Source organism: Penicillium griseofulvum (assembly GCF_001561935.1).
Source record: "Penicillium griseofulvum strain PG3 chromosome Unknown contig_80, whole genome shotgun sequence".
Taxonomy (NCBI): domain Eukaryota; kingdom Fungi; phylum Ascomycota; class Eurotiomycetes; order Eurotiales; family Aspergillaceae; genus Penicillium; species Penicillium griseofulvum.
In genome coordinates this window covers 1,317,099-1,328,057 of record NW_024467471.1, presented here as the reverse complement: position 1 = coordinate 1,328,057, position 10,959 = coordinate 1,317,099, and the positions used below count along the sequence as shown (strand labels likewise).

The 10,959-nt window shown below is 48.4% G+C and overlaps 3 protein-coding genes across 3 annotated transcripts; all 3 read right to left on the bottom strand.

Annotated features, from left to right (window-relative positions):
- Positions 1-346: 346 nt before the first annotated feature.
- Positions 347-1,438, bottom strand: PGRI_015210 (uncharacterized protein; the record flags this gene model as incomplete). Its single annotated transcript, XM_040789234.1, has 2 exons — positions 347-759; positions 817-1,438. 2 exons carry the CDS (start codon positions 1,436-1,438, stop codon positions 347-349), a joined length of 1,035 nt encoding a protein of 344 aa, XP_040646187.1.
- Positions 1,439-2,145: 707 nt separating this feature from the next.
- PGRI_015200 (GTPase-activating protein RGD2) lies at positions 2,146-5,054 on the bottom strand (the record flags this gene model as incomplete). Its single annotated transcript, XM_040789233.1, has 5 exons — positions 2,146-3,155; positions 3,208-3,393; positions 3,456-3,551; positions 3,604-4,756; positions 4,824-5,054. 5 exons carry the CDS (start codon positions 5,052-5,054, stop codon positions 2,146-2,148), a joined length of 2,676 nt encoding a protein of 891 aa, XP_040646186.1.
- Positions 5,055-6,159: 1,105 nt separating this feature from the next.
- PGRI_015190 (amino acid permease GAP1) lies at positions 6,160-8,018 on the bottom strand (the record flags this gene model as incomplete). Its single annotated transcript, XM_040789232.1, has 3 exons — positions 6,160-7,222; positions 7,274-7,691; positions 7,748-8,018. The coding sequence occupies 3 exons, from the start codon at positions 8,016-8,018 to the stop codon at positions 6,160-6,162; spliced, it is 1,752 nt and encodes a 583-aa protein (XP_040646185.1).
- Positions 8,019-10,959: the final 2,941 nt, after the last annotated feature.

Below are 10,959 nucleotides of genomic sequence, written 5' to 3'. Positions count from 1 at the left end.
TAAATTGTCATTATATATAGTGGCCCCGGGGGAGCTAGTGGTTCCCATACTGAACTGGCGATCAGAATCTCTATCATGACTTTGAAAATTGGCCACACTCTATGAAAAATACTTACGGATATAGTTTCATAATATATTACATTGGGCTTCCAATTATAAATAAGATAAAAAATAAATAAAAGTAGGTTACAATATAAATTCATCGAGAGAATAGGCTTCAAACTCGGTCAGTTTTGGTGGGAAAATGGGCAGTGGGTAGATACTTAGTAGCAGGGTCTGTATTTATGAATATACGTATTTCAAGTTCAAATTGTTCTGCATTCCAATGCTTCATTAAATCGAACCTCTAGATCTCTATACCATAAGCACGCAAAGCAACAGATCCCCATACACCCATCTTCTGTTCTTCAGACAGTCCCCTCCGTTCCAAAATCTCCTCCACCACACGTCTCCATCTACCCCAAGCAACATCATTCCCACCACCCCCAATATTGCAAACCGGCCAATCCGATCCAAACATAACACGCTCCGCGCCGAAAGCATCAAAAACAACATCAGTCCACGGCTGCACACGATCAACAATAGCCCCAAAATCCACCTCCTCCTCCTCCAGCGGTAAAAGCTCCGAGAACCCCCCAGAAAGCTTCATATAAGTCCTCTTCTTCGCCATCTCACTCACAAGATCCTTCCACTCAAGAAACTCAGAATGAGACCGAACATCCTCAACCTCCAACCGAAGATTCGGCTTGCACAAATGATCTATACAAGTCAGCAGCCGCCCAACCCAACCCAACCACAAAAAAAGGAGAAACATACTAATAACAATCGTAACCCCCTCCCCCTCCGCATAAACCAACCCCATCATCTCAACCGCCTCCCTCAACTGTCCCAACCCTCCAGACCTAGCATCAACCCCAAGATCGAAAACCAACCCCTCCCTCCCCAACCACCTCAACCCATCAACAAACCCATCCCCAGTCATCGTCCCAGCTTCCTTATCCTGAACTAGATACCGAACACCCCGAACCTTCCCCCAAACATCACCCGTCCGCTCACGCACCTGCTGCATATACGCGCTCAGCGCGTCCGGTCCGCCGGGCACAGGCGCCCACGGCACAATGCCCAGACAGAGGTCCTTGTCGCTTGGGACGTGGCCTTCGTCTGGGATTGGTGTGCCGCGGGCTATGCGTGTTAGGAAAGAGACTTCGTCTAGGGCGTGTTGCCAGCCGTGGTTTGGTGGGGAGGGGTTTGTTGAGGAGAGGCGGTCTGTTTCGAGGAATATGAAGCCATGGAGAGGGGTTGAGTTTGTTGCGTGGCGGTATTCGTTTACGCTGTGTTGCTTGCCGAGGGGGTTGTTGGTGTTGTGCCAGGCTAGGGTTTTTAGGTGTGTTTCTGGAAAGAGGTGGATGTGAGAGTCGACGATTGGGATTTGCGTCATGATTTTGTTGGTTTTGTTGATATTTGATTTTGTTTCGAATGTGGGGTTTAGTTTATGGGGATTGTAAGATGGGGCGGGGTTGGTACAAAATATTGGGTTCTGGAGATATTCATAGATTGAAATATTTTGGGGGCGAATGTCAAGGAGTGAATGGCTTGACTTGTCTGGATTCGGGATAAAAACCACCGACTTAGTGGAGACTGTAATTTCAGATAAAAAGGTTCAAACTGGTTTTAGCTGGGTTCCACATAAATTCTACAGAACTACAGAGAGTAATATATATAGGACAGAAAGAAATTCATATGCAGAAAGGGTCAGGAGTATACATACACCAAGTGGATAATACCACGAGGGCAACAAAGGGAATGCATCAAGAAACATAAGAGGAAAACAGCAGGAACAGAAGCAAGGTAAAAGGGATGTGAACAACCCCTTCTGCAGTAACACGGCAGAAGGGACAGGGTATGTATGCATGCATGCCTAAGAGGCATACAGTAAAAGTTCAAGGTCAAAAGGAGAAACAAAAAGATAAAAAGTAAAGGTGAACTTCCAAATCGCGACTCGCCAGGTTGTCTTCGCCATCAGGGAGCAAGGAAATGTGAGTAGGACGTAGGACGTGATGCGATGCATGTTTCCCCTAGCACGCCAATACACTCCTCCCAGTTCGATCTATACAAGGTCTGCTCTGCATCCATCAATACTCAAAGCTAGTCATCCATAGGCTTGTCCTCCAGAGTGACTCTGTTGGGTTCACTTTCAGCAATGCTGCTTCGGTTGCTGTCTGTGCCACTTGCCCCGACAGCTGAGCCAGTGGGGAAGCTAGACACGCTACCAAGACCTGGCTTGCGGCTGTATCGAGCGCCAGACGAGCGGGACATAGAACTGCGCTTCTCAAACTCCGTAGACACTGTAGCTGGAGTAGGAGTAGGGGTTGGAGAGCCATCGGAGGCTGTTTCAGGAAGAACAGGAGGGGGGCTGGGGGAGCTAGAGTGGGCGCTGCTGCTGGCAGCAGCCGAGGCAGGAGACTCGGTATACGTGCCGTTGGTAACAGGTTCAGCAACTTCGGTGTTCACGGTAGGAACATCCTCAGATCCAGACTGGGGAGCCTTGCTGGCCGGTACATCGAGACTAGTACCACGGGTGGACCTGCGGTCTGAAGGGCTGCTGACGTTGATCGGGAACCGGCCTATCTCTGAAGCACCACTCGAGCGGTCGCGTCGATGCCGTTGGCGATTGGCGGGACTGGTGGCCCGGCTGCGGTTGACAATGGCTCGTTGACGGGCCTCCATCGCCGCACGACGGTTGCTTTCATCCGTGCTGATAGCGCGTGGACGGTTGGAGCCGGAACTGGTAATCCCAAGCGCACTCGATTGGCGTTTCAGTTCGCCAAAGATGGTGTCCTTGTGAGCAAACAGGTCGCGGATCAGGCGGTAACTGTGGCGCTCGTTCATCGTCAGGCTGCTCTCTATGCGAGGGCGAAGAATGCAAGGGGAAAAGGCCTGTGCCAACGAAGTGATGTATTCTTCGTTGGCCGAGGTCAAATCAATCAAGCGCGTGAAGTGAGTCATAATGGCATCAAGCGTAGCGATATTGACAAGACGGAGTTGTCCAAGGGTGCTCTGCAGCACCTTGATCCGTCCTTCTTCCGTGGTCTCATGAGCAGTGGTGGAATAAATAGTTTTCACGATTTCGTAAACTTGCGAGGAAACCAATGAGTCTACCAGAGGATTAGCATAACCCTATATCAAGCCACCGAGAGAGCGACAAACCTGGCAATTCAAGAAGGTACAATCGTAGAACGCTTGCAATAACTGGGATTTCGAACTGAGGCAACGCCTCGGCATAATCGGCCTTGCTGTTGTTCAAAACTTGACGAAGCTTGTGTGTGATGCTTAGATCAACTTCTGTCAGCCAGATCATTCGCCGTGCTTCGTCGCCTTCAAGTTCAGGGTAGCCTGTAAGATTTGTCAGCGTTGATTCATACAGGTGAATCCGAACATTTCCATGGGTCTCTTACGGTTATCCAGGTAGGTCAGAATGGTGGTCACCAGGATGGGAACACGTTTGCGGTCAGCACGGGCTCTAGCTTCAAGGTCGACACCAAAGTTTTGTTCTGTGAAACTAATTAGCAACGTTTCATCTATGGGTGCTGGCAATGGTTGTACCTTCAACGGAACCATAGTAGTTCTCGTATGCTTGGATCTTAGGTGCGAATCCACCAGTGCGGTAGTTCTCCAGCAGATATCTCAAGTCACCAAGGGGCTGAATTGTTTCCTGATATAGCATCATATGGTCCACTGTGCTCTGCAGGTTGGGAATGACATTGCTGATCGCGCCCGAGAAGTCAAGAACCACGGCTTTAATGGCCTTGAGGCGATCCAGCTCGCACTGCTCCATATATTTGAGCTGCCCGATAACCTCTTCCTCCAGCCGACAGCGGATCTGGTCAAGCTTGCGAACGGCAACCTTGTACCGTTCGTCAGCTTCCAAGGCCTCCCTCCGGAGCTTCTCCGAGGGTGTCTCGTTGGGGTAAGGGTTGTTGAGTGGATTCCAGCCAGACAGAATCTCGGAGACAGATGCGATGGGCGAGTCGCTGCCGTTACCATCATCACTTGATGCCACTGAGGTGACACGCATGAGAGGCTTCTTCTTTTCTGGGATACCGGTGATTTGGAAAACCTTAGGACGCCACTGATAGTTCATCTTGGAGCTATTGGCAAAGACATTGCCCATATTTCCAACCAAGCGAAGAAGACCGTTGTCTACCATATCCTGACCAATTATCTCCACTTGAGCGAGATTGTCGGCCTCCATGTAGGTTTGGATATATTGCGCTATATCCGCGCCGGTGGATACATTCAAATAGGTGCCGATAATGGGAACCTTCGCCTCGCCAAGCTTGATGTTATCAAGCATATGGGTAAGGAGCTTTTTGAGGTGGTCAGGCGGGAAAACACGCTCACCCAACTCGATGGGGTCTTCATCAGGCTCTTCGTCGACGGGGAGAACGATCTTCGGGGTGGCTTTGATCTTGGGGCTCGACTCGGGGTCTTGAAAAGCAAGCTTGTTTTCCTCTTCCAGGTCCTCGACGACACGACACTTGTTGAAGTAAGTACTGCGCAACTTCCTTACCAACTCCGCCTGCTTGGTATGTTCCTTGATGCGGGACTGGAGGTGGTCATGCGAATACTGAACACGCATTTCATGCTGCTCAGCCCAACGCCGGAAGGGCGATACAACTAATTCACGAATATTGTTGGCGATCTTCTGGTGGTTCTTGGAGGCCTCGATCATCTCGGTGCGCACTCCTTCGTATGCCTGTAGCGAGGTTTCCTTGACGTCAGTCTTCTTGCACTCCGGTCCATTCCATGCGTCTGGAACCAACCTTTCTAACACTGGCACCATCGTCCTTGCCGAATCCCATTGCCGTCATTCTATCCACGCTCGGAGCGATGTCTCCCATGCGGAGTCCATACTGCTCTTCTGCTTCTGCACGCATGGACGCAATGGCCAGGATCTGCTTGTTCTCCACAACTCCCTGTTGCAACTTCCCGTATAGCACCCCCAGACCCGAAGCATAGTCGGGGGTCCAGAAAGAGTCCGAAAAACCGGGCATTATGGCGGCTAAAAGGCTGAATCGGGCGTCAAGCGGAGACACGTTATGATCGGCGTAAAAAGGGAGAGCGATCCGGCAGTTGACACCGGTGAGTTCGTATGTTCGGGGGGAAACGGGAATCGTAAAAGGGTGGAGAATGCGCGAAACTGGGAGTCAATCGGAGCAAATTGAGGTTGGGCGACCACTGTGGCGCTGGGTTTGTGATATGACCAAGGACAACGAGGTCAGACCAGCTGGCTTGGCTTATAACTCAATATCCAGTCTTGACGCTAGATGAAACTGCGCATAGACCGAGATACCAATGACGAAGGGAAGATCACTTTGGAATGCGAGAGAAGAGAGTGCGCAGGGTGCTAAGCGCCGGGAATCGCGGAGGAATTTGAAGCTAAAAAGAGTGAAGGCCCAAGCGAATTGCGATGCAAGTCAACAAAAAAACAAAAGACAGAAATGGAAAAGATGGAGATGAAGATGGAGAAGATGAAGATTGAGTTGGATTTCCAGATAGGGCGTCATGTGGCTCGTAATATTACGGGGATTTGTGTATATCTGAGACCAATCCCATGGTTACCGCCTAAGAAGAGTCCTTTTGGCTTACAGCGTGGCTCATGTCCCCACTGTCTTTGAATCCACTTGGGCTATTTTTGGGGCTGAAAATTACACTGAGATGGTAATTGGCTGCAAATGTTTAAATTTGGTGTTTTTTTCACTTGAAGAAAAAAAAGGGGGGGGATGTTGACCTTGATGTGTCTGTTTTGTTTACAATTGTATTAACATTCAATGTTGTATGATGTTGTATGTGGCTGTGATCCTTGGCCGAGATGGTACATTTTAATCAAAATGTGTTACAGAATATGGAGAGTACAATATATTGTGGCACCCTACCCCCTAAGTCGTTGATCATGACTTCCTTCCCCCCACAGATATGCCAAGGCTTGAGAAGATCTTCACATCTACGCTGGAGTTTATGCATAAATGTATGAACGTTTCATGTGATATTCATAGAAAAATTATGGTATCATGATTATCTTTAAAAAAGCTTTCATGGAGGAAAAATCAAGATGTAGTACATAGAGGGAGATGTCAATAAAAGAAAAGATAAAACATCTTAACAGAAGAACTTGTAAACCTTCTTCCACTTAGGCCAGTTCCTCTGTTCGGCGAGCTCCTGCTCAACCAAATGCTGAATATCAAGGTCGCGACGACCGGTGACCAAGTCCACATCGGCGGAGGCAACAAATCTGGTCTTGTACTTGATCTTATAACCGATATAGCAAATTAGAACCACGGGGGCGGCCAAGTAGACAGAGAAGAATTTCTCGCAAATCTCCCGGGAGTTCATGTCTGCGTAACCAATGGGGGCGAAACCAACCCAGAACTGAGCAATCAGCACGAGACAATTGAAAATGAGACCAATCCACGAGCCAATGATGCCAGGCTGGGAACGGAATGCAAGCTCATCCAGGCTGTGGCCCTGTAGCTTCCACGCGCGACGGAAGAGGATGTGAGCACCACACACGGAACCCCAGGTGAAAATAGAGGACAGACCCGAGATGGCCATCATCCAGGAGAAGGCTTCACTCTGCACGGGCGAGGCAGCGAGGTAGGAAAGCAGACCCAAGACAGATGCAAACAGAAGGGCGGGGAGGGGACGACCCTTGCGGTCGATGTATGCGAAGATCTTGGGGGCCTGGCCCGCCTCGGCAAGGGCAGCAAGAGTACGCGAGGATCCATAGACGGAGGAGTTACCGACAGACAGGACTGCAATCATGATGACGACGTTCATGATCGAAGGCAGAACTTTGATTCCTGCGTTCTCGATGGCAATGACGAAAGGAGAGGCCTTAATATCGGCGGAGGAGGAACCGCTGAGAAGTCTGGGTTCGGTATATGGCACCAGGAGGCCGACGATGGTAAGGGAAACCACATAGAAGAGAGCAATACGCCAGAAGACCTGCTTAACGGCAGTCGGAAGGGACTTGCGGGGGTTATCGGTTTCAGCGGCGGCAAGACCGACAAGTTCGGTTCCAGCAAAGGCAAACGCGGCATTAACGAATACACTGCAGAGACCCTTGAAGCCGTTGTTGAATGCACCTGGGTTGTACCAGTACTTGGCGCCGATGTATCCACCTTGGGGGCCACCGCCGCAGTTGAGGACGATTCCAAGGATGCTAATAGACATGTCAGTGAGATGTCCAAGTTTCAACAGTAACATAACTTACATGAAACCAATAACGGCAATGACCTTGATGAGCGAGAAGACAAATTCCGCTTCACCATATCCTCGCACGCCGAACAAATTGATCGAGACAATCAAAACCCAGAAGATGGTTACCCAAGCGGCGTTTGAAACACCTGGATTCCAATAATCGACTGTGATGGAAGCAGCGACGATTTCCAAGGGCAGGACAATGAGCCACTGAAGAGCGTAGTTCCAACCCATAGCAAATCCCCAAGCAGGATCCACGAAACGAGTCGAATAAGTGGCGAAAGAACCGGCAACGGGGAAGAGAACAGCCATTTCACCCAAGGCGTGAACGGTACAGTAAAGCATGGCTCCAATCAAAATATAGGCGATCAATACCGAGGCTGGACCTCCGACGGCCAAAACACTTCCAGAACCGACGAAAAGACCAGTACCTACATAGAAAATGGAATTAGCGCGACTTCAATCTGAGAGAAGAATTAGAACATACCAATAGAACCACCAATAGCAATCATCTGCAGATGACGACCCTTCAAGCGGCGCTGCAGCGGGGAGTTAGCCGTATTATGGGCGGCAGTCTCGATATCGAAGCCAGCGCCATCAGCTCCAGCACCGCCAGAGACGGTGTGGTTGGGGTCTCGCTTGAAACTAGACATGAACCGTTGACCCATGCTTTCCTGAGTGGGAGACGAGTGGCCATAGGCTGGGGGACCATCCGACCCCGTTTGGACGGTGGTCGCCTCAAACTTCTTCTCCTCCATAATTTGTATGTGAATGTGTTTCTCTTCAAGTAAGTATTAACCAAAATGAATCGAAGTATCTATCTGTTTGACCTAAAGATGACAGGTCTGAACCAACAAGGTGAAACAAGTACAAGGTTGACTGTTTGGGAGGGGGAGACGAGGGTATAAATACGACCAGTCTAATTTCAGATAAAAGCGACATAAATTATTTTACGTTCAATATAATCAAAATTAAATTAAATCAAAAGAACGCAAATCTATCTGCTTTCATGCGCTTAGACCAACTAGGATTTCGCACTAGGAGTATTTCAGACTCCAATCTTCTGATGACCTTGGCACTGGGTAACGCCCCCAAGTCCAAAGCAAATTATCTCTCTTTTTTTTTTTAAGAAAGAAAATAAAATAAAATAAAATTATTTAATTCGATAATTTAGTCTTTAGTGCTAAAAAATGATGCTCAAGACTATAGTACATAAACCAAGAGCTGCAAACGGTCTTGACTAGCATGTAGAGCGGAAGATAAGAAACGTGGAATCTCATGTTTCACCCGACTTATCTTATTGTTTTGGGACTAGAAAGGTAAAACCAAGGGCTAATTGAACAGGGATATGCCCAAGTGGAACCCCCTGGACATTACTTTATCTCTCGCGTGATTTAGCCTTGATAGAAATGGGATGATCTCGCCCCCATATACTTAATATGTATACGCCTTCCCTCAACTCGTATTACACAGTCATGCTGACAGTAAACGACTCTATCTAACCTTGGAATATATCATGATATTTCTTTGCCAAGGTGGACTTGGGGGAAAAGCCAAGCTTCTGGAGCCCAAAGACGGCAAATCCCCAGATCCACTAAACCCCATCTGTCGGTCTCTCCGCACTCCTACCCGTGGACGATAAGTCGATCATTACCCAATCAGATCACACTCGGAAGATAAGGAGCTCATATTTCCTCTCTTACAGGCGAACTCTTTCCCCCCTAATATCTCTCAAGTTCCAGAATACCTTATCTTTATATTCTTAACTTTGAATAAAAATTAACCTTTTGAAGGAGGCTAATAGATTAATGTACTCTGTACTCCGTACGGACCGTTGGGACTGAAGGAATCCTTTTTCGATTTCATCCCTTGCCTATGGGAAGGCTTCCCGACGGACCCCGTTCCTGTGGCATGCGCTATGGGCCCCAGTGATATATGCGTGCAATGCCATATGGCGAGAGAAAATAGCCCCACTGAGGCTGGCCTTTCACAATTGACTTTCCTTGATCACCTCGGTAGGTATATTCTCTTGGCCTGAGAAAACCAGAACAAAAAAGATTGCCTCGCCTCGGTCGGCTTTGCTGCTATCGGCTGACATGAGCTCTAGTGGTCCCCGGGGGATAAGGGATGGCGCCACGAAATCCTGGATTTCGTGTTTTCGGGGCGAGGGCGCTTACTTGAGTGGCTCGTGGCGGTCTACCTGTGATATGCATGGAAGCACGGGAGAAGCGCAGGAAGCTGGGAGGGTGTGTTGGGGACTCGACACTATCATGTGGTGTTTATTAGAGATTGTAATGATTGGCCTACCGTCGTCGCGTCAACTAAGACACTCGTATTTTTTTTTTCGCTGGGCAACCTGGAGAACACGTCGAGTGAGAAGCTCTGGTAGGTCGAAGATTATACCCTCGCATCCTGGGGGGTCCGCGAATAGACTTTCATGGACCAGTAGCTGAATTCGGACATCCATGAAATCTTGGAAGCAAAAAAAGACTAATCACATTTGGCGAACGTTGAGATCTCAAAGTGCTCAGATCTCAAGGTGTTCGTAATCGCGTGACTTAGAAGCTCTACTAAATCGGAATGGAGGAGAAACCAGCTCCACCAGTCTTATCTTGACTGTCCACATTGAGGGTCAAATGCATCACCAGTTTCTTAGATAGGGGATTGCTTCCTCTTTACTTTGGTACAAAGATAATAGGGGCCAAAAAAAAAAGGCGCAAGGTTCTCGGCCTTGAGCTGAGTAGTATTTATGCTTGACTATCAGCCACTCAAGCCTTCCCCAGTTGATGGCGCGCAGTAGCTAATTTTACTGGCCACGCTCCCGCAACAGATAGCCACGGTAACATCGGGTTGGGTTGGCATTTGTGTTCCGGTGACTGGACTGGAGCCAAGGCCGATTTGTCCTTTTCAATTTAAGTGAGCGGCTGCGCCCGAATGGTACTTCCTTACGTGGAACGGACGAAATACGAAATGGAATACAACATTGCTGCCTACTAAGTAAAATTCCAGAAATTTACGAAATCTGTCGCACAAAGTTAAATGAACACACAACCTTGGAACCCAGGGGATGTTTGTAAGGTTATTTGTTGGGTTCCCAAGGATCAACAGTACCCCGCAAAATCCGGAGTCCTCCGGGCTAACGTTTCGTTTTGAGGTTACTCAAGCCGATGAAAATCCCCGTAAATGAACATAAGCCCGGACCAAACGCAATACGGTCTTTTGCCACATAATGGTCCGGCATCAGGATGTACTCCGTCCAACGATTTTACTCCGTTCTACTCTTTTTCGGCATCTTCCATAATTTCCGAAACCCGAGAGCTCCGCATTAAAATGTATTGCCATTCTCCTCGAACCTCTAAAATCCCTATGAGGGTTTGAATCCAACTTGAACTAAACACATAAATTCGAAGTTGATATTAGGTGCATATAAAATGTGGGGGTGAACATTCTGTTAGGTAACAGTTTCCACTCATTGGAATCTGGGGAAAAAGGCGGCACAAAGACACTTTGAGGGAATTCTTGGGGTAAAATGTGAATAATCGAATATCCATGGTCCATCTGGTGGAAACCCCTTTTCCTGTGACACCATCACTTTTTCAACGTTTTTGGGCGTATTCTGCTTTTGGTTCCTGGAAGACCCTTGTAATTCATGTGAGCTGTAGCTCCCCAGATTCCTACATGCCGCTAGTACTAGACCGG